This window comes from Salvia splendens, chromosome 15, assembly GCF_004379255.2.
Source record: "Salvia splendens isolate huo1 chromosome 15, SspV2, whole genome shotgun sequence".
Classification (NCBI taxonomy): Eukaryota; Viridiplantae; Streptophyta; class Magnoliopsida; order Lamiales; family Lamiaceae; genus Salvia; species Salvia splendens.
The window spans coordinates 28,391,205-28,414,951 of record NC_056046.1 but is presented as its reverse complement, the minus strand read 5'-3'; the positions used below and the strand labels follow the sequence as shown (position 1 = coordinate 28,414,951).

Below are 23,747 nucleotides of genomic sequence, written 5' to 3'. Positions count from 1 at the left end.
GGGGACATGCTTTGCTTATAGCAAGCTATACCTTGAACAACTTACAATCTAAATCAGTACGTACAACACCACATGAGTTGTGGACTGCACGAAAATCTAGTCTAAGTCATCTCAATGTGTGGGGTTGTCCAACACATGTGTTGAAAAATGATCCAACTAAGTTGAAGTCTCGTACTGAGTAATGTTTGTTTGTAGAGTACCCTAGTGGCATGAAAGGTTATGAATTATATTATATCTGAGATAAGAATGTGTTTGTTAGCACAAATGTCAAGTTCTTGGAGGAAGACTATGTGATAAAGCTTAAACCCCAGTAAAGTAGCTCTTGATGAATTAAGAGATACTACAGTTTCCATTAACTAAGATCCAAAAACAAAGGTACAGTCTACACCTGAGTTGTCAACTTTTGTACCACTATTTGTAGAAACTCATCGTAGTGGGAGGGTTCCTCGTGAACCAGAAAGGCACATTGGTCTAGGTGAGTCTTCTGACTTGGTTCCAGACGACAATGAACTTGACCCATGGAACTTGAAAGCCGTGATAGCTTATTCAGATAGTCTCTTCTGAAAAAGAAGGAATTGATTCCGAACTACAATCAATGGTAGACAAGGACGTTTATGACTTGTCGATCCTACCTGAAGGTTGTACTGTCATTGGGAGCAAATGGATTACAAACGTAAACGAAGACCTGAATGACAAGTTACAGTCATTAAAGCAACATTAGTAGATAAGGTTCATAGCCACAGAGAAGATATCGATTCCGATGAAACATTTTTGCTAGTATCTATGCTCAATTCAATCTGAATCCTTTTGCGTATTGCAGCATACATGGATTGGGAGGTATGCCAGATGGACGTTAAGACAACTTTCCTTAATGAAAGTCTTGAGAACACCATTTACATTAAACAACCCAAGAGATATGTAGTCAAAGGCAAGGAACGCATGGTGTGGAAGCTTAAGAAGGCTATTTAAGTCTCAAGCAAGTTTCTCGCTCATGGAACATATGTTTCGACCAAACTGTTAAATCTTTTCTTTAGCTATGAGTAGTGCCCAGATGAGAGATATGTGTACAAGAAGATTGAAGGTGGAAATATAGTGTTTTTGGCACTCTATGTAGATGACATACCTTCAATTGAAAACAGTTAGGGAATGTTATCTAACATAAGCGATTGGATATTGCTTCAGTTTAAGATGAAAGATATGGGAGAAACTGGACATATCCTTGGCATTAGAGTTCTTAGGAACCACCAGAAAATTTATGGGATTAGATTTGATATTTTATAAAAGGAGTTGAAGAGATAAGGGAAAATAGTGAAAAGTAGCGCGCTTTTTTCCAAAAATGTATGTTGTGAAATTATAAAAACTAATTCAAGTGTGCAAAAAATGAAAAGGTTGTCTAGAAAAAAAAGAAAAGAAAAGAAAAACGAAAAGAAAAGAAAAGAAAAAGAAAAGAAAAACGAAAAGAAAAAGAAAAGAAGATATGACTCATTCTCCACTATCAATATTTTAATTACTTTTTCTTTCTACCGCTCTCTTACTTTTCCAATTGTGCATTAAAACTCGTGCCCAACCAAAAGTACATACTCTTGTGGGACTATGGGAGTATGCAATTATATGATTTAATTATATGCATGTTTTAATCATGTTTATGGTTTTTCGAGCATGTTATTGTTCTATACATGTTCAGATGTAAATCAAACAATCATCTTGAATAGATCTTTTCGCTGCAAACCCAACAAGTGTTACTCCTTGCTCCCAACTAAGATGATACACTTTCCTTTTAGTTTGTATCAAATTAGATAACACGTTTCTATTTTTTTTTAAACACTAAATTTGGCTGCTTTCAGTTTTATATCAGATTTGATGCAAAAGCTTTAGAGTTTCTAGAGGAAAATATAACAAGGAGAGCATCAAGTTTCTTCATTTAACTTTTATGGTTACCATAGAGGATAACTATGATTACCAAAATTTGGCTCTGTTGTCTGCAGGAACATAGAACATTGTCTCAGCTGGCACACCACATTCTCCACCGGAATCTGTGCCCCCATAAAAGGATCCTGTCCTAGGCCAGTCACGCTCGTGGTTTCCACTGTTACAGAAAGAGTGAAAATCGGATATCAATAAGAAGAATGCACATCGTATGACAGGTCATAAGAACATACCTTGTTATCATATAAGAGACAGTGGATGCTATAGGTTCAACCTGTGCTGTGAACTGATCCCACTGAGAGATATAGCCATTAGCATATGTGATATCACCAATATGGAAAACTATATCAATGTCATTAAGATCGTTGATCAATTGGTCCGTTGTATGTAATAAGCCAGGCTGATAGTTGTTATACTCATTTGATCCATCACGTTCCCCCTGAAAACCAAAGTGACATATCAATGGTATTTATAAAAAGTCGACAAGTAGATATCGCAAAATTAGTCAATGAAACTTTTTCCAGTTCTATCAACAGATAACACAGGTTATTTAGCATACTTAACTTATTTGTAACATCAACCACTAACTGTTAAAGATGATTTAGGAAATATATCAGTAATGCTGCTGCAGGAACTTCCAAAGGAACTAAAATCATTGAAATGAAACAAGAACACCATGATGCTTCAGCACTCTCACTTAGTACAGTAATTCATGAAGCAAATATGATGTTACGGGTGCTACTTCATGGCTAAAATTATTTAAAAGAAACATATAATAAAGGTAGCAAAATTACACGTGCTTATATCCAGTTACACCTTAGATATTACTATTGTATATCTGTCTCTTAACAATTTATATTAAAACTTTAAATTCTTCAGAGTTAGCAGTTTACGATGAAGAAGTAAGATCACCATGTCGAAGCCATTAAACATATGTAGGGAATGAAAAAACTATTCAGGCCAATAAAATATTTCCAACTTCGCTTTAAGCTTTTAGAGAAGTTGATTTCTTATATCAGCATAATTTAAATTAAGGAATAGTTAGTTATCCATAGAATATCTGTGGCACACATCTATTGTTTGTAATTCTATGCATGGTTCAAGTCAAATAACTCATTACCTTCCCCATGTCTCCAAATATTATGACACGATGCAATGAATCTTGCCCAGGATATGGAGATGATCTGAATGAATACATCTTGCTCCAAATATAAGAGCCATTTGATAACAAGTGACCGAGCTTGTATGTGTACCTGAGAAGAAAAGTTTAAGGTTTAGCCAAGAAATATGTGGTTTCTAATCAAAGGTGTACATTTTTAAATCATTTTAGGGACATACACAGTATTTGGCCACAAATCTTTAAGAAAACTCGTATGTATCCAACCAGGATGACGCCAACCAACTGAACGTGCTGGAGATCCTATTAGCCAAGGAATCCTTAGATATCATAATCCCATATTCCAAATTATAATGAAACATATATTTGTGACTTACTCCTACTTTGAAATCAAATACAGCATTAATTGTTCTTCATGTATTAGCACAAAAATGCAAGAAGAGGAAAGGATGCAGAGCAGTAGAAATTCAATCCCTTCAAACCAGGCTCATGCATGAGGACAAGCCAATCTAAAGAAAGCTCAACAACCAACAAAAGAGCAATAACTAACTCGTCTATTTTATGTGATTTTTCAGTTACTCGAGTTAACCTTAACTTCAAAATTGATAAAGGTTGATGACATATTCAAATTCAGATGGGCTAAGATGATCAATTTTACCACACATGCTTCTTCTCCCAAATGTCAATGTCCCTGCTGGAGAGTGCGTCTTCTTGCCACCCTTCCAGCGCCACTCAACAAAAGGAACGGCTTTATCTATGTTATATCCACTCGTCCATGTTACAGTCATCTGCCAAATATAGTTCAAATTAGAATATTCATTAAAACTCAAAATTTTGACAAATCCAGACTATGTACCTCATTCCAAGACTTTCCGAGAGCGAGGCGGGGACAAACTGGTGCTCTAGGGTTCACAAAGGATATGGAGTTGGATACTGCCAATAATTTTGGCTGCAAAATCAAAATATCAAGATGAAGCATAATCTGCTAGTAAACCAAGCAATAAATAGTGTTACATTTTCATTAAATAACGTACATTCGATAATCCGCCTCGAAACAAGGCAAAGGAGAAATCAGATCGCTGGTTGATTAATTGCAACTTGAGAGAAGCTTTTCCAGTATTGGCATAGTTATGATCGGAGAAATTGGCAAATTGGTACTGAAATAGTAAGAATTAACAAAGTGAAAGAAATAGCAGCAATTCCTATTTTGATTTTTGAGTTTACATACCTTAATAGGGGCACTGCAAATGTAAGGAACATCTGCTCTAGGATCATTTTCCAGGTCACAAATCGATCCACTGCGATTAAACGATAATTACTGAATATTTCGAGATGAGAGAAGAAAGAAATTGAAGAAGTTTTACTTGAATTTTGCAGGAGAAAATACAGCAATCCAGTCATTATTTGAAGGTTTATCATTTTCAAATTCCACAACAACCGATGCAGAATCCTCACCCTGTAGCCAATAACCAATGAGAGTTGATTTAAAGCAAAATTGATGAATAAAATTGAGAGAAGGGAGTGAAGAATACGTTGAGACCGAGACGACCAGGTTTAGCTTTGATGGAGGAAGAATCGGTTAGAGAGAGAGTGGCTTTGAGAATAGCAATATTCGACAAAGGCTGTTCCCCAATTGAGCAATGGTGCGGATGTCCCTTCGGACTTTCTAAAAACACATTTTGCCATGTCATAAGGACCTCCCACTGGACTGCCACGTCATAAGGACATTCCATTGCACAATGACGGACATCTCCAAGGACATCTCGGCGGACATCCACAAAAAAAAAATCAAAAATCGACACATCCGTCGGGACGTCCGTCGTGGCACCGCAGTGGCGGACGTCACGACGGACTTCCCAGAAAGCCGCGAATGTTCGGTGTCCGCCCCTCCCTCACCTAATGGCGGACGTCCGGTGCGGATGTCCGACACGCCGGTCTGACGCCTAACGGGACATCCTCCATTGTGGATGCTCTAATAATGATGTTATAGTCACGACATCAACTATCATACACTCCTTCATTTCTCTAAAATCAGTAACATTTGCTACTGTTAATGAAGATTAGTATGCATAGTTGGGGAGAAGATACCAAGAGTATATAGTTGACTTGAGATTTTCTTTTGTACTTTTAGTATCTCCATATCTTCGTCATTACATGCCCATAATTGTCTTACTATTTTGTTTAGTGTAGTTACTATTTTTGTGTATCACTAAGGAGTCGTTTGGTCGTAAGGTTTCAGCTAGATTATAATCTTTATCTGCAATATACTCATTGTTTGGTTACTTGAGCAACATTGTTCATGGCCCGTTTTTAACTTCTGAGGCCCGCACTATTCATGTAATATTCGACTGGTTGGAATCGGGATTTTTTCGGCAGTTTATTAGCTGACATCGAACGGCGTGCCTGTTTAACACCCTTTTTCCCCAATTGTCCATCCCCATTTCAAATCGAATTTGAAATCTTCGCAGCTCAAATTGAAAAACCCCTTTTTGAAAACGGGAAGAAAGTGCTACTCCTCACCACCCGGAGACGGGAGCCAATGCATAAAACTATCATTTTATGATGCAAAAGTATCATTTTATCCAACCAAAGAATGATAGGTATTTTTGGTGTATAAAATGACATTTTTGTTTAATAAAATGATACTTTTACCTTATAAAATGATAATCTAAGCGGATAAAATGACAGTTAGCTTATAAAAATGATAGTTTAGCTGGAGAAATTGCATATAAGCTGAAAAATGATACTTTAACGTGACAAAATGACATAAAACTGATAAAATGATACTTTTGCCCGATAGAATGATACTTTCAGCCGATAGAATGATACTTTCAGCCGATAGAATGATAGGTATTTTTGTTGTATAAAATCACATTTTTGTTTAATAAAATGATACTTTTACCTTATAAAATGATAATCTAAGCGGATAAAATGACAGTTAGCTTATAAAAATGATAGTTTAGCTGGAGAAATTGCATATAAGCTGAAAAATGATACTTTAACGTGACAAAATGACATAAAACTGATAAAATGATACTTTTGCCCGATAGAATGATACTTTTGCCCGATAGAATGATACTTTCAGCCGATAGAATGATACTTTCAGCCGATAGAATGATAGGTATTTTGGGTGTATAAAATGACATTTTTGTTTAATAAAATGATACTTTTACCTTATAAAATGATAATCTAAGCGGATAAAATGACAGTTAGCTTATAAAAATGATAGTTTAGCTGGAGAAATTGCATATAAGCTGATAAAATGATACTTTAACGTGACAAAATGACATAAAACTGATAAAATGATACCTTTGCCCGATAGAATGATACTTTCAGCCTATAGAATGATACTTTTGCCGGGTAGAATGATAAGTATTTTTGGTGTATAAAATGACATTTTTGTTCAATAAAATGATACTTTTACCTTATAAAATGATAATCTAATACGGAATACAGTAATATAGTGATGTGTTAAACGTCTAAATACACCGTATTAGTGGTTATTAGGTCAACAACTACACAAACTAATTAATGAAAAATAGCTTATGGCCTTAATTTTGAATTGAATTACATATATGATCTTCATAATACTGCTGAATGTTAAATTAATTTTCAAATATTGTAAACTTATTCAAAATTTCATCAATAATTCACAAAGGGGTTTTGCAGTAGTCGCCGCTTTACAGTGGGAGGCTGCTCCGAGAAACACCGCGCGAATGACAAAATTCACAAAGGGGTTCGCGGTTTTATTAGACTGCAATCCTGAAATTCCTCTGCAACCCTAGGGGCAAAAAAGAGATCACAAGTATACAATCTCTTTGAATACGGTCAACCAAATGAGGGAATTGGCCTTGTTTGTAATTGGACCTATATTCAACCAAACGGCCGCATTGTGAGTAGTCACGACTTCCACAGATTATACACCCAAAGATACCCGGTTTATAAACATTACCGCCTTAGTAACCAAACGACTCCTAATAGTTGCATAGAGTCAGAGACAGATTCTTGGTATAATGGTATTAATTATTTAAGATAATTATTTATGGTACTGCTTCTTACTATGTTGTTTATCATATTAATTAAATACTACTATCTTTTTCATTTCCTACTTTATTTTTCCTTTACTTAATTAATTAACATAATTTTTATTAAATCGTGTGTTGAAAATAAACGTCTCCACTGCCACGAAACAGAAGGAGAAGGAGTATGTAAATAAAAATTCAGATCAGTCACATATGTGCGGGGGAGATTATTTCGTTACAGTTTACGCACTCCATCTACTTATTTTATTTAATTTTCAGATCACTAACGGTCTTTTTGTCCATGGAAACAATACTTTGCGTGATTAATTATATTTTAAAATAATTAAATTAAAAATAATATCTCATAAGTTTAAAACGCATATAACTTTCTTGATTTAAATTATTTTTTTCACAACACATATTAAATTAAAGATAATTTATAAGGATTCTAACGAGATGTCACTTGCATATGTTCCGATGTCAAAACTTGAAAAAAATTCAAAAGTATTCATAAATTTCGTTAACAGCTTTATATCAATACACGACACATAATATGTCAATACAATGCTTGTACAATGTCAATAGGAAATTGTATTGACATTGTCATGTCTTTGTGTTGATGTATTTCATACACTTTATTGATATTGTATTTTTAAACCTTTGATAGTTGTTATTATCTTTTTAATATTAAAAAATGAAAAACGAAATTACACATGGCAAATTGTAGACCACAAGATTTCTAAAATTCTATGTTCTTAAATTAGTTGTAGTTAGCAATTAAATGATGAGTTGACAATTGATCACTCCCCTGTATAAAATAAATGAGAATATGTTTAATAGAACGTGACAAAATTAATTTTAAATTTTATATCAAAACTAAAACAATACTAGTATATAACTTCTTAGATAAAAAATGGATAGTGCAGATCTAAGATTTCCGGTGGTCATTAGTTTAATGAATGGCATTAAGGGGTGGAATGAACTTCAAATTTAATCCCTGAAAATGTACTTTGCACGTTTTAAGACCCAGCATCCACAATGGCGAGCTACAGCTCGTCCGTCCGTCCGTGCCAGCGGCATGGAGACGCTGTCCGCCGCTGCACTCGCGCTGCTGGTACGGCGTTGCTCGATGCATCGAGCACGTCCGTGTCAGCGAGCAGGCGACGTGACAGGCGGTGATTGGCCAACGGCATAGCCGTTGGCAATTTGATTTTTTTTAAGAAAAATCGGTTTTTAATTAAAAAAAACCGATTAAAAATAAAAAAAATATATTTTCTCACTTCCCAAAAAATTATATCCGTTTTCTACCAACTTTTAATTTATTTTTCAATTTTTTTCCCCAAAAAATACACATTTTCATCTATAAATACCCTCACTTTTACACCCAAAAATTAACACCACACTACACAATTCTCATATACATTCTCTCATTTCCATTCTTATCTACATTCTCTCATTTCCATTCTCAATCTTTCTTCCACTCGTACAACATAACTATGTCCGGCCACGGCGATCACCCCCGGGCTCCCACGGTTGGAACCCCGATTGGTTCGGTTGACAAACGTTTCCTAGTCCGGAAACGGAATATTCGGCCCCTCCTCAAACCCAAAGTTCAGGAGTTCCGGGTGGCTACCGGCCTTACCCAATCGACGACCAATGCCCCCGAAGGGCAATACGGGTGGACACCCGAGCCTAGAGCGAGGTCGAGCGGCCCCTCCCAAACTCCGACTTCTCCTAGTCGCGGTGTCCGCACTCCGTACACTCTGGCGGAGATGGAGCAATTGTTCAAGGCGTTCTTGTCAATCTCCGAAGATCCGGAGGTTGGCACGAACCAATCTGGTGATCATTATTGGTGGCGCATCTGTCGCCGGTACAATGAAAATCGGCCGGCGGGAATAATCGAGCGCAACGAGAGTATGGTGCGCAACGCCATATAGAGAGCCAACGAAGAAATCCAAAAGTTCCAGGGGTATTACCTCCAGGAAGAGCGGTCGGTGGGGAGCGGCCGGAACGAGGTCGACATCATCAGTTACGCCTTGTCGACCTACCAATCCATGAACTACAAGCCGTTCAAGTACCTCAACATTTGGCAGGAGACGCGGTCACATCCGAAGTATAGGGGAGGCTTAACATCCTCCTCTAGCGGCTCCTCCAAACGGTCAAGGTCGGTATCCCTATCCGACGCCGGCTCCGAAGACGTGGCTAGCCAACTTGCCGGAGCTAACTTGGGTAGCCCAGACGCCGGCCCCCAAAACCGACAGCAAGGAAGGAAGAAGGCGGCGGCCAACCGCCGTCGCGCCGCGACTCCATCCGGCGATGCTCCCGAACCCACTCCCATTCCCGTTCCCTATGCGCCACCTCTACCCCCCACCAACTCGTTGTGGGGGTTTTGGCCCAACTCAATATGGTCGATAGGTCAACTATGACCCACGCGCAACTTCGATCGCATGAGGCCATGATATTGGGCCTCCAAAAATAATTGGGGGTAGTGCCGCCGGATGAATAGTCTTTCACGGGGTATTTTTAGCCTTTAATTATGTAATTTTTTATTTTTAGTAGTTTAATTATGTAATTTTTAATTTTTAGGATCTTAATTATGTAATTTTTATTTTTTAGGATTTTAATTATGTAATTTTTAATTTTTAATGTATTTTGTAATATTATTCCGGGTATTTTTAATGTATTTTAATTTTGTGAAAATATTTTTATTTAAATTGAATAATGGAATGGTGGGACCCTTGTGCTCATCCTTGCGGAAGAGCACGTATGTGGGTGTTGTGCTCTTGCCTAAGAGCAGGCAGAAAAAGTGGGGTCTGGCCCACATCCGTGCTCGTTGGCAAGAGTACGGTTGTGGTTGCTCTGAACTCTTAATAATATTGTTGTAGGTCTCTTGAAAATACCAAATATCATTAGTGGAATAGTGGTCATTTTTTTCCTTTTTTACCCCTTAGGAGGTGTTCGGTTTGCAAGATTGTATCAGAGATTAAATGTGTAGTGTGTTTATTTCATGAGATTCAATTTCATAACTCAATCCTAGATGGATAATCATGAGATAATTAGTCATAGGTGACCCCCTATGACTAAAATAATCTCACAACTCAATCATATATTATATCTTGGTATTATTTTATTTAAGAAACCGAACACCACCTTAGTCTTAAAATGACAGAGATGTCGAATAGTTTACCTTTATTAATTAAATTGAGAATGCCATATCCTTATTATTCATATTTTTACATACATAATTTGGATAGAAAATTCTATATTTGTTAGGCGTAGATTTATTAAAATAAAATATTTAATATCCATAATCGGGAAACAATTTAATATGTAATCGTTGAAATATGAAACAGGTAATTTGAATAAAAATAATTGTTTAATTTTTAATATCATTTTTAATGTTCTATTTGTCATATAGTATGAGATTTGAATCTTCTTGTGTCCTTTTTTACTTGCAAATATATTTTTTCCATGTTATAAATATTCATATATTATTTGATTTATCTGTATACTCTCTATTAAAGAGAAAAAGTGACTACAGACTTATTAATGGAGAATGAGACCCACCACATTAGAGAGAGAAAAGTTTTTTAAAATAGATTGGTCTATTTTTTAAGGACATCCAATAAAACAAATGTAGTCTATTTTTAAGGGACGGAGCAGTAAATAATTATGTAAAATTTCAAATTGCTGTAACAAACTTTGGCATAGCTCAAAATCAACAAATAGTGGCATGAAAATTGAAGAGAGAGAAGAGAGAAGTGAAGTAGAGGTGCCCAAGGTTTACGGTCCCGGCGGTTAACCGTGAAACCGTAATCGGCAATTACGATTCTGAACTGGAACCGTGAGAATTTACACAAACCAAAACCGTCGATCTTAGAACCGTGGTTCGGTTCAGGTTCAAAAATTTCAGAACCAAAATCGTGTCGGAACCGCTGGTTCCGGGCGGTTCAGTACCAGAACCGCGAAAAACTGCCGAAAAAACGTGAACCCGAGTCGGAACCGTAAAAAATCATCGAAAACAGGCGGTTTGGAACCATGAAAAAACCGTAAAAAACCGCCAGTTTGGAACTGAAACCGAAACGGAAACCGTAACTGCGAAACATTCTCGCGGTTCGGTTCCAATTCGCCAATTTCCAAAATCGGAACAGGCGGTTCCGAACCATAACTGCCGGTCCCTGAACAGTGGGCACCTCTAAACTGAAGTGATAAAACTTATGGAAAATAAAACTTAAAGGAAATAACTAAAAGGAAAATAAGCAAAAAAAAAAGGAAATTCTAATTTGGTAGATGAAAAAAAACAAATATTTTTCCATCTATTATTTCTATTAACTAGAAAATAAATAAAACCGAAAATATAACTTGTTTAACCTCCCACTATTGTCTTCCATAACTGCATCATAGACTCATCCTCGAGTCTGCTTTATTGAAATAGCATCTTAACTCATTCAAAATTTCTCCAATCAGGACGCTTGCACATTCTAGAGAAGCATCCTTCGCTGTGAAAACTAGATCATCTCTTCTGTGTAAGAAACCAATCCCTAAAGCTTGTTCCCAAATCCTTGAATCCACCAAGAGGCTAACACCATTATAAACATCACAACAGTACCCCAAGAGAATTTTTGCCAGATTTTTCATATAGTTTCCATCATTTATTTTGCCAGTATCAACAGTTGTAGAACTAGTATTGGATAGAGCAAAGCCAACTAACCAATGCAAATTGTTAGAGAAAACTTTGGTGCACTTATATGGTGTTGGAGGAATGACTGGAATTACAAGAGATAAACAAAACCGGGCGTAATACAACCCAAGAAGGAAGAACAGAAACTAAAAATACAATGAAAACAAAACTGGAAATCAAACTTAGCCGAGTCGAGGAAAGTCCTCTTTCCGCAAGACGAGATACGCTTCGGTAGTACTCTCGGTTTGGCGTGTTGTCCCCAAAGATAAAACGGAAACGTCTCTGGTGAAGCAGCACCGCTATCAGCAGAGCTCCGGCGAACTGGAAGAGGAGAGGGCAGAGCTTCGAGAAGAAATACAATGCAGAGAGAGTATGATGCTTGTGTGTATATTCTATATTGATGCAAGAAATGACTGGCCTATTTATAGGCCTAGTCCACTGCAGGGGTCAACTCAGCCTTGATGGTTGTCATCATGGCTCATCATGGTGTGGCTTTAACGGCTGGCCGTTACGGATTTGAAAGCAGGAGAGGTTGACGATGAATCTAGACGCGATACATGCCCAATTCATCCGTGGACTTCGTTACGTGGCAGCCTCGTAGACTTTGACTGCGTCATAGTTGACGATGTGTCATGCCACTGATCTCGCTGACTAAGCGTTGGTCCAAAACATTAAGTTTGGGTCCAGGGACAAGCCCAAGCACCAAGACCACCCAAAGACCAATTGCCAAGATCCAAGTCCAAGAACAAGAGCACGGGCACGGCTCGGCTCGGCGCGCGTGTGCGCGCGTGTGGGCTTCTTCAACCCATCTTAGTCCACTATAATTATTAAGTGTAGTTAAGTCACTTAATAAATACACATTAAAAGATGTGTCTAATCTCCTATGTGGGATAATTAACACTTGTTAATTACTCCATAAGCTTTAATCTCATAGCTTTATTAGAAGCTACAATGTGACCAGCTTTAATCTACTTTTTCTCACCACCGAGAATTGGATTTGAGAAAGTGAATATACTACGGTCATCTACGCGGAACGTAGATCGACGCTATATCATTTAATTTCCAAGAATTAAATGTCTCGTTATATTTATTATTGGTCAAACATCGTTGACCGGACATCTTAAATTCAAGATTCCAATAATCCCCCACATGAGTGGAAAAAGCCAAATGCATATGCATGCTGACGCAAGCTCAACACTCACGAGGTATATAAGTATAAGGATAGGTAGTTTTTTGGCCTTGAACCATCCATAGATAGCACCATCGGATACACAGGCGGACTAGTAGTGCGATGCTTTGAACTATTCCTCTACGGCGTGTACCGAGACAATGCTGTTAACACTTAAATACCTAAACCTATTCCGTTCTTACAGTTTGTGTCCATTGCGGTCTTGGACACCACTTTGGATTCATAAATGTTTTTTGTGAAGCGACCACACTTCGCATTTACATAGGTGATTCTTAGTCAAGTACCTTGCCCTACTTGGTCTCTTTGAGAACTCCATCTCTTTGAGATCCTTAAGAACCATTAGAGTCATAGACTTAACCTTATCACTTAGGCAAGTTTTTCAACACTCTATTGCTATTTAGGGAATAGATGTAGATTAGTGTTTCTCATGAACTCTCATAGCTTAGTTTTCCCATTAAACCAAGTTCTTAGGATCTCCAGTCATCATGGTTGGGTTACCACTATGATTGTTCCTTTAGTTTGTGGATTTTAGACTCATTCCCTCTAGCAGTTTATTCATTTGATCACAATTTAACCCTTTGGTTAGCGGATCCGCTAGATTATCTATTGACTTAACATAGTCGATTGTAATCACGGCAGTTGTGATCAAATGTCTCACGGTGTTGTGTCGTCGACGAATGTGTCGAGACTTACCATTATAGAAGCCATTATTTGCTCTTCCGATAGTTGCTTGGCTATCACAGTGAATTAACACTGGAGGCGCAGGCTTGGACCAACAAGGAATGTCCTCTAGGAAATTCTTAAGCCACTCGGCTTCTTCACCGGCTTTATCTAAAGCTATGAATTCAGATTCCATTGTTGATTGAGCTATAAAAGTCTGTTTTGTGGATTTCCACGAGACAGCACCACCCCCAATAGTAAAGACGTATCCACTTGTAGAGAGTGAGTCTTTGTTATCGGATATCCAGTTTGCATCACAGTACCCTTCAAGTACCGTGGGGTATCTCGTGAAGTGTAGCCCATGATTTTGAGTAAATCTTAAATATCTCAAAACCCTTACAAGAGCAGTCCAATGCTCTTTGTTTGGATTGCCCGTGTAGCGTGCTAATCTGTTCACAGCGCAAGCAATATCGGGTCGGGTGCAATTAGTCAGATACATAATGCACCCAATGACCTTCGCATATTCTTCTTGTGCGATAGGTTCGCCTTTGTTCTTGGTTAAATGAACATTTAGCTCTATAGGTGTCTTAGCCGGGGTGCTATCATAAGCGTTAAATCGTTTTAGTACTTTCTCAACATAATGAGATTGTGTTAGGGTGATTCCTTCGGATGTTCTTAGAATTTTCATTCCAAGAATTACATCGGCTAGACCCATGTCCTTCATGTCAAAGTTTTTCTTTAACATGGCTTTCGTGTCGTTAATCACTTGGGTATTACTACCCATGATTAGCATATCATCAACATAGAGACACACTATAACGTATCCATTATTAGTGTTCTTAATGTAGACACATTTGTCACATTCGTTGATTTTAAATCCATTTGATAACATCACGTTATCAAATTTCAATTGCCACTGCAACGGCGCTTGTTTCAATCCATAGAGGGATTTAACCAGTTTGCATACATTTTTCTCTTGTCCAGGTACTACAAAACCTTCAGGTTGTTCCATATAGATTTCAACCTCAAGGTCACCATTTAGAAACGCAGTCTTAACATCCATTTGATGAATCTAAAGATTGTGTACAGTAGCAATCACGAGAAGCACTCGAATTGATGTAATCCTCGTTACAGGTGAGTATGTATCGAAGAAATCGTACCCTTCCTTTTGTTTACAGCCTTTGACTACCAGTCTAGCTTTATACTTGTCCACTGTTCCATCGGCCTTAAACTTTCTTTTAAGGACCCATTTGCATTAGCACCTTCAGGTAGATCAACCAACACCCACGTGTGGTTTAGCAAAATTGAATCAATTTCGCTTTGAACAGCTTTTTTCCAATGCAACCCGTCTAGGCCTGCAAAGGCTACTTTTATCGATGTTGGTTCTTCATCCAACATGAATGCATTATAGTCAGGACCAAATATCTTTGGTATTCTGACCCTATTCCCACGTCTCAGTGCTGCCTCATTCGGATCAGGCCTTGCACGTTTGCGTGAATCGGGCTCTATCTCCACTGGTTTAGAACTGGTGGTTTCATCCTCAATTCTTGTCTCAGAATTAGATGCTACGCTTTCCTTATTTTTAAAAGGAAATGTACTTTCAAGAAATACAGCGTTTCTTGATTCAATCGTTGTTCCTACAGTTACGGTTGGAATTTCGGACCTGTGGACCACAAATCTGTATGCAATATAATTAAGTGCGTATCCAATGAAGATGCAATCAACCGTTTTAGGTCCGATTGTAACTTGCTTGGGCGGGGGAACCATTACCTTAGCCAAACACCCCCACACTTTGAGGTATTTGTAGGATGGTTTCCTTCCTTTCCACAGCTCATAACATCTTTGCTTTTGAAAGGGATTTTATTCAAGATATAGTTGGCGGTCAAAACCGCTTACCCCACATGTTATGTGGTAATCCTGAAGTCATAAGCAGTCCACTCATCATCTCTTTTAGAGTTCGATTTTTTCGTTCTGCAACCCCATTAGATTGGGGTAAATAGAGAGCAGTTGTTTGATGAATTATGCCACTTGCATTGCATAGATCTTCAAACGGGGCTACATATTCGCCTCCTCTATCACTTCGAATCATTTTGATTTTACAACCAAGTTGATTCTCAACTTCGTTCTTATAATTCTTGAACGCTTCTATTGCTTCATCTTTGCTTTTCAAAAGATAGATGTAGCAATATCTTGTGCAATCATCTATAAAGGTGATAAAGTACTTTTTACCACCTCTTGTTTGCACAAATTTTAAGTCACATACTTCGGTGTGAATTAATTCAAGGGGTTTGGTGCTTCTTTCAACTGAATGAAACGGTAATTTAGCCATTTTGGCTTCAAGACAAATCTCACATTTATCTTTACTATAAACTTCACTTGCCTTTAGTAAATCAAGATTTACTAATCTTTTGATGGCGTTTATATTTACATGTCCCAATCTACAATACCACAAGTTTGAATACTTAATCAGCTAAGAGGAAGTAGATGCATTGTTATTGATAGCCAAAGGCTTTGGAACAAGAGGCGTAGCCACGCTAAGCTTAAAAAGTCCATCAGTTACATAACCTTTTCCGAGGGACTTTCCAAACTTATACAATACAAAGCTATCAGATTCAAATACAAGTTTAAAACCCTTATTAACTAGTATAGATCCCGAGACTAGGTTCTTTCGGATGTCGGACACATGCAGCACATCCTTCAAGGTGATGCAGACGTCAGATGTCATTTTGAGGATCACATCTCCAGTTCCTTTCACTTCGGATGATGCTTGATTCCCCATGTTGATCTTCCTCCCATCAACAGGATTGTAGGTTGAAAACTTGCTCCTATCGGCATAAACATGAGCAGTTGTTCCAATGTCGATGTACCAGCTTCCCTTGTTTTCAATCAAGTTGGCCTCTTCAGTGACCACGGCAATGAGGTCATTCTCGTCCCAGTCTTTGAACTCTTTCTCAACGACGTGGGCAGCAGGCTTCTTGTTCTTGCTTCGGAAATCCTTGGCGAAGTGACCAGGTTTGCCACATTTGTAACAGTCGCCTTTCACATGTTACTTTGTCTTGCCTTTGTCCTTTGACGTTGGACGATTTGGGCGAGGACGTTTGTTGGAGGGACCGCCTCGCTTCAACAAGTTGGCCTTGGCTTCAAAGGGGCCATGGCCTTTAGCCTTTTGGTTGTTTTTGCACACGTCAGATTCAATGCGCAATTTCACGAAAAATTCTTCAAGGGTCATTTCCTTTCGCTTGTGCTTAAGGTAGCAGTTGAAGTCCTTCCAACTAGGTGGAAGCTTCTCAATTATCATGCCAGAAGTAAAGTTTTCTGGCTAGATCATCCCCTCGGCGGCGAGTTCGTGGATGATAATTTGGAACTCTTGTACTTGGTCTATCACTGGTCTTGAATCGACCATTTCGTAGTCCAAGTACTTAGCTATTACAAACTTTTTAGTACCTGCATCATTACTATGGTACTTCTTATCTAGGTTTTCCCACATTTGTTTAGATGTGGTTACATTAGAGTATACATTGTAGAGGCTATCATCTAATGCACTTAAAATGAATCCACCAAGAGGCTAACACCATTATAAACATCACAACTGTACCCCAAAAGAATTTTTGCCAGATTTTTCATATAGTTTCCATCATTTATTTTGCCAGTATCAACAGTTGTGGAACTAGTATTGGATAGAGCAAAGCCAACTAATCAATGCAAATTGTTAGAGAAAACTTTGGTGCACTTATATGTTGTTGGAGGAATGACTGGAATTACAAGAGATAAATAAAACCGGGCGTAATACAACCCAAGAAGGAAGAACAGAAACTGAAAATACAATGAAAATAAAACTGGAAATCAAACTTAGCCGAGTCAAGGAAAGTCCTCTTTCCGCAAGACGAGATAAGCCCCGGTAGTGTCTCGGTTTGGCGTGTCGTCCCCAAAGATAAAACGGCAACGTCTCTGGTGAAGCAGCACCGCTATCAGCAGAGCTCCGGCGAACTGGAAGAGGAGAGGGCAGAGCTTCGAGAAGAAAGACAATGCAGAGAGAGTATGATGCTTGTGTGTATGTTCTATATTGGTGCAAGAAATGACTAGCCTATTTATAGGCCTAGTCCACTGCAGGGGTCAACTCAACCTTGATGGCTGTCATCATAGCGTGGCTGTAACGGCTGGCCGTCACGGATTTGAAAGCAGGAGAGGTTGACGATGAATCTAGACGCGATACATGCCCAATTCATCCGTCATACGTGGACTTCGTTATGTGGCAGCCTCGTAGACTTTGACTGCGTCATAGTTGACGATGTGTGATGCCACTGGTCTCGCTGACTAAGCGTTGGTCCAAAACATTAAGTTTGGGTCCAGGGACAAGCCCAAGCACCAAGCCCAAAGACCACCCAATTGCCAATTGTCAAGTCCAAGTCCAAGTCCAAGTCCAAGAGCAAGAGCAAGGGCACGGGCACAGGCACGACTCGGCTCGGCGCGCGTGTGCACACGTGTGGGCTTCTTCAACCCATCTTAGTCCACTATAATTATTAAGAGTAGTAAAGTCACTTAATAAATACACATTAAAAGATGTGTCTAATCTCCTATGTGGGATAATTAACACTAGTTAATTACTCCCTAAGCTTTAATCTCATAGCTTTATTAAAAGCTACAATGTGACCAACTTTAATCCACTTTTTCTCACTCACCGGGAATCGGATTTGAGAAAGTGAATATACTACGGTCATCTACGCGCAACATAGATCGAAGCTATATCATTTAATTTCCAAGAATTAAATGTCTCGTCACATTTATTATTGGTCAAACTTCGTTGACCAGACATCTTAAATTCAAGATTTCAATATATGGACCATTAGTGACACCACTTTTGAAGCTAGATACACCATCCATTGCAAGTGACGTGACAGGTGAACTAAGATAGGTATTTGATCTATTGGTAGTGCATCCCACGATTGGCACACTGGATTTGCTTGATTACCTAGTGCTGTATCATTCTCTCCTGGAAGATCACCAGCGCAGTCAACATTCCCAAACATGAATCCCAATAGGTGGTTTCCCCCTTCACCCTTGTCGTACTCCTCATCGTCATCGACGACAACACCCTCCTCTTCGGCAGCCTCATCAAATTTCACATACACCAGCATCAACTATATATCCTCGTCGTATACGGGCTTATCATACACCGACATCGACAATATATCCCTGTCATATACGAGTTTTTCATACACCGGCATAGACCATATATTGATATTACTATTCTTCGACGGTTCATCCGCTTCAGATGATGTGAAGATTGAATCTTAGTCGAAATCACGCTGCTTGTTAATGCTGCCGAAGTTTGAGTTGGACTTTTGCTGGCCATTGCAGACGTCGCTAAATAATGGATCATCCATCGAACGACGCTCCAGCGCGTTAGACCTCATCGGGTTGAATTTCCCCCGATGCTATTCTCGTCTCGCCAATCGTCGCTAGATGTCTCGAACCTATTTTCGCAGATCACCGATGTCGATGTCGTGCTGGAGGTCTTGAACCTGTTGTCTCAGATCATCAATCTCGATGTCGCACATATCGTGTTGTCGTGCAACCTCTTTGTTTGGGAGATCTCCACGTCCCCCACCACGACCGCCGCCACGAGCATCGCCACGTCTGCCGCCATGTCTACGTTCAGCCATTGATAATCAACCTGGATTGTGATACCAAATGATGCAGAAACGTATGCAAAATGACTGAACTGGTAAACAAGAACTCAATGAATTGAGAACTAAGAGTATAAAAACTCAATGTAAAATTAATATTCAAAAGTCTGTCTTTTAGTTCAACAGATGAGGCCTTTATATAGGCAAAGAGAAATCATAACCTTATGAAAAATAAAACTTAAAGGACATAACTAAAAGAAAAATAAGTAAAAAAGGAAAACAATTACTCCTAATATTTTTCCATCTACTAATTCTATTAAATAGAAAATAAATAAAACCTAAAATATGCTTAGCCTTCAAGTCTTGTCTTCCATAACTGCATCACTTGATAGTTGGGTAGTGATAAATTGCAAACTCTATATATTATACAAACTCGAAACTATACTCTTACCGTTAGAAAATGTCAACAGATGACTGTTAAGAGATGAGTTCTCTTAACAAGTTTCCGGCGTCGCAGAGGCGATCGGCGGAGGGATAAACGGTAGTCGCGGGAGCTTTGCATGTCGATCAAACCAAGATTTAGGATTGCAAAAGAAAGTAAAATACGATAATTTGATATTTCTTGAATGATGGAAAGGAATAACAATGTCCCTATTTATAATGCTAAATACATAACTTAGGGAATAAGAAACTAATTATATGAGAAAGCTATGCAAATCAAAACTAAATAAATACTAGGGTAGAGGGAATATTCAGATATATGCTCGTATCAACTCCTCTCCTGAATCAGATGTATGCAAATGCTCAAGACTTAGACTTCTCGTCGGTATCATCTGGCAAATTCAAATCCGTTTTTCCTTTAAAAGATTTTTCCCTTCTCCGCTTTCTGAGTGAATGGGCAACGATCACCCAAACAACTTTTTCACAACCCAAATATTGATCTCCTTGAATCAAAACCTCACACACAGATGAAATACCAATTTTCTTTACCACATCAATAAGTATACCAGGAGGTTGAATACCTTTCTTTGTTATGCACATAATGCAATTCCAAATTCCTACATACTTTGGACAACTCCACTTTCCTAGATCATCTACTACTTCAGCCTCCTCATCATACTTGGTCAATAGGAATTTGTGACAATACATAATTGTACACGACATGTCGTTGCGCAGAGGGATCAGTGTCGAGCGTTGTTGAACGATGATTAATACTTGCAACATTAGCGCCAATGGCGACGACAACGTTGCGAGGAACCTCCTCCCATATTTTGTCCTTGTCTGTGACGAATCGAGGTCGTGAATAGAAGGGTGGGTGCAACTGTGGTAGTTGTGGGACAGCAGCAGCGGTCGGTGTGAGTGCTGAGCAGCAGGGACTTGTAGAACGGAGCAGCGGCTGCCGCACTACAACAGGATGTTCGGGGCAGGAATGCTCTTTGATTTTATCCACCTGTTCACTTTGCAATTGCTCCAAAGAGGGATCACCCATAAGTGAGCTCCGTACTGTAGAGTCCAGGCACCTGTCCAGTGTGTCGGTGCGTTGAGGGATCAGCTTATCATCGGCATCTAATGCACTATCATTAATACTTTTATCATCAAAATTGTGAGATTCTTCCGACATTCTCCTCTCATTCTCACTCTCTTTCTCCAAATCTTTGACGTTGTCTTCAAATGTATTCTCGATTGAGCACATGTTTTGGGTGAATGAATTTAGTTTCAGAAAACATTCTTTTGTATGGAAATGAGACACCAACGATTTGAAGCAGAAAAGATTAGGGTTGGGATCGGAGATAACCTTATTCATTGAGCTCGGGAGGTGGAGACGCGAGGGTTGTAGGGAATCATAAGCATGAGGTGGGGCAGCAACAGCTGCAGGCAGCAGCGCTGTTGCCAAGGGCTGGAAACTCGGTGGATCCTAGGAGAGCGGGCGCTGGGGCAGCAGCGGTGGTATTGATGGGTACAATACCGTGTGATCAGAATGCCAAGGCGGTGTGCCCAAGCATGGGTTGTGCTGCTGCCAGGAGGGCTCGGCGTGTTGGTATGATGGAGGTCCGTAGGCGTAGTCCCACGCACGGTCTTGCTACTCCGGCTGGTATGAGATCGTCTGGATCGACCATGGTGGGTCCCAGCAAGTGGGTTGTCGGGTCAGGTAGGGGTGGTGTTGCTAGTGCGCAATGTAGGTGTCTGAGACGGTGTATGTCGGTGGTTCGTAGTGCGCGTAAGGCGGCTGTGTGGTGGCGTTCAGCGGGCGGCCCATCGGGTGGGTCAGGTTCGGGGCGCGGATAGTACCCTGATGCAAGCCTTGGTGCGCTAAAGGGGGAGCAGGAATCGGGTGTGGCGTCGCCTGTGTTGCGCCTACTCGAAGAACATCAGCGTCAAGTCGAGCCTCTAATTTATTGAGTGCAGCTGCAATACGCTCAAGCTGCGAGGTCATGAACCCTCGGGCGTGGTACTCCCCAAGGTTGATGGTGTCCATTCCCGTCGGTATGAGCCATGAGTTGCGAAGATGAAAGCACCAATTGTTAAGAGATGATTTCTCTTAACAAGTTTCCGGCGTCGCAGAGGCGATCGGCGGAGGGATAAACGGTAGTCGCGGGAGCTTTGCCCGTCGATCAAACCAAGATTTAGGATTGCAAAAGAAAGTAAAATACGATAATTGGAAAATACGATAATTTGATATTTTTTGAATGGTGGAGAGGAATAACAATGTCCCTATTTATAATGCTAAATACCTAACTTGGGGAATAAGAAACTAATTGTATGGGAAAGATATGCAAATCAATAACTAAACAAATACTAGGGTAGAGGGAATATTCAGAGATATGCTCGTATCAATGATAAAATTACAGCAGCAAAAATGTCAACACAATGTCAATACATTATCATCAACACAACATCAACCGTTGACATTGTGTTGACATTTTTTATTGCTGTTATTTTGTTATTTGTTGATATTTTCTAACGGTCCATATTATAGTTTGAATGTTGTACATTATTTAGAGTTTGTATTTGATTACATCCCTAACTTTATATTGGTAAATAGATAAGAGACATAGAAATATGACCCTCATATTTTTCTTCCTTCTCTCTCTGAGATAGATGACTTATTCTGTAGGAGTTCTGTATCTTTGTTATTTATGACTTAAGCAATTTTAATAAGTTTAGTCAACACTAAAATCGAAACTAAAGTTTGGAAATAGTGAAAAGATCCATTGTCGAGTGCTAATGATCTTATCATGCAAAAGGCACAAACAGTCTTTGATTCTTTAGATAAAACTAAAGGAAACTAGTGATAAAACTAAAGGAAACTAAAGGAAACAGGAGTATAATACATAAAGAAGGTTAAAGATATTGAGAAAAGAAAGCGAGTGCGCCAATAAATCGGGCATTGATATAAGTGGCGGGCTCAGATTGGTGAAAATTATTCTGGTCATCTGCAAATTTGTCTTGACTGTCTGGGCCGCCAATGATTGCTCCGACAAGAATGTTTGGATTAGGCGACGGAGTGTTTAGATACTGGAATCCATCACCACAGTTGATCCGAGCAGGGTGTGTGTGGAGTGAGGGTAAGGAAGAGGCTCTGTGGTGTAGCCGCTGCGGATACCTCTTCCCGAACCCCACCATGTAGGACCTCTTGCCTGGATTATCTCCTAGTATGTAGTCCACCTGTTTCTTTGCCAACTCCACAACCTTGTCGGCGCTGACGCCGCACGTCCCCCCACCACCACCGCCACCGCCGCCGTGGTTCTTCACATATTCGGCATATGTCAATATCAGGAAGCTTGATGTGGTTACATATTAGAGATTGCTTTCACTTCCTTTGTACAAAAGCCCTCCTGGAGTATACTGTGCCTGGAAATTAGGTGACCCTGGAACTAGGGAACATATATAATTGTCTGAATGTGATTTGTACACCTCTAAATCTTCAATATTCTTCTCCAAAAACCCTTGATTTTTTAATATTATTATTATTAGCACAAACACAATCAAATACTATATGCTAAAAAGTGATTGTATACAACTGGCGCCGTCCCGGTATCCAACCAATCACCGCAAAGGCGACGAAGATAAAAGCAAATTGTTTTGTAGCCATTGCGGAGGAAAAAGGCTTACAAAAGATACCTGCTTCCTCATTCATGGGTATCCCGAATGGTGGGATGAAATGAAGAAATCCAAGCTCCAGAGGGCGGCGAATCGCGGCGGACCGAGGGTATCGACATCAGCAGCAGCGGCGGTCGGAGGCCAAGCCGCCTACGCCGAGCACGCGGCGGGTGGCTTCGGTACTCCAACCACCACCGGAATTATGTTGGACGCGGGAAGGAGAATGTCGTGGCCACTGTCACGGCGGCGAGAGTGCAGATTGGAGGAGAAGCAAACGCGGCGGACCCGTCTAGGGTTTGGAGTGAAGGTAAAGGGGGGTTCTCTCATTTGAACCCTCCAAGTTCTACCAAATCACGTTTTTTACCCCATCCCCATAGACCTATTGTTTCCAGCCCCAAAACTCCTCACATATTGCACCCCGTGC

General features: G+C 39.5%; 2 protein-coding genes across 2 annotated transcripts; both read right to left on the bottom strand.

The window, feature by feature from the left end:
- Positions 1 to 300: 300 nt before the first annotated feature.
- LOC121766966 (probable inactive purple acid phosphatase 27) lies at positions 301 to 4,776 on the bottom strand. Its single transcript, XM_042163190.1, has 11 exons — positions 4,576 to 4,776; positions 4,408 to 4,499; positions 4,272 to 4,341; positions 4,078 to 4,200; positions 3,900 to 3,992; positions 3,702 to 3,831; positions 3,265 to 3,346; positions 3,047 to 3,179; positions 2,160 to 2,365; positions 1,961 to 2,086; positions 301 to 685 (listed from the first exon to the last, which is right to left on the bottom strand). Exons 1-11 carry the CDS (start codon positions 4,774 to 4,776, stop codon positions 613 to 615), a joined length of 1,329 nt encoding a protein of 442 aa, XP_042019124.1. The 3' UTR covers positions 301 to 612.
- A 17,788-nt stretch (positions 4,777 to 22,564) lies between these two features.
- LOC121766964 (endoglucanase 2-like) lies at positions 22,565 to 23,356 on the bottom strand. Its single transcript, XM_042163189.1, has 2 exons — positions 23,345 to 23,356; positions 22,565 to 22,969 (listed from the first exon to the last, which is right to left on the bottom strand). Exons 1-2 carry the CDS (start codon positions 23,354 to 23,356, stop codon positions 22,565 to 22,567), a joined length of 417 nt encoding a protein of 138 aa, XP_042019123.1.
- Positions 23,357 to 23,747: the final 391 nt, after the last annotated feature.

Bases quoted from the DNA above. Each gene is read 5' to 3' on its own strand.
- LOC121766966 (XM_042163190.1), bottom strand. From the start codon at position 4,776: ATGGAATGTCCTTATGACGTGGCAGTCCAGTGGGAGGTCCTTATGACA. The intron at 4,500-4,575 runs GTATTCTTCACT...TATTGGCTACAG, and splicing joins CTGGTCGTCTCGGTCTCAAC to GGTGAGGATTCTGCATCGGT. The intron at 686-1,960 runs GTAATCATAGTT...CTTGTCATTCAG, and splicing joins GACAACAGAGCCAAATTTTG to GTCTTCGTTTACGTTTGTAA.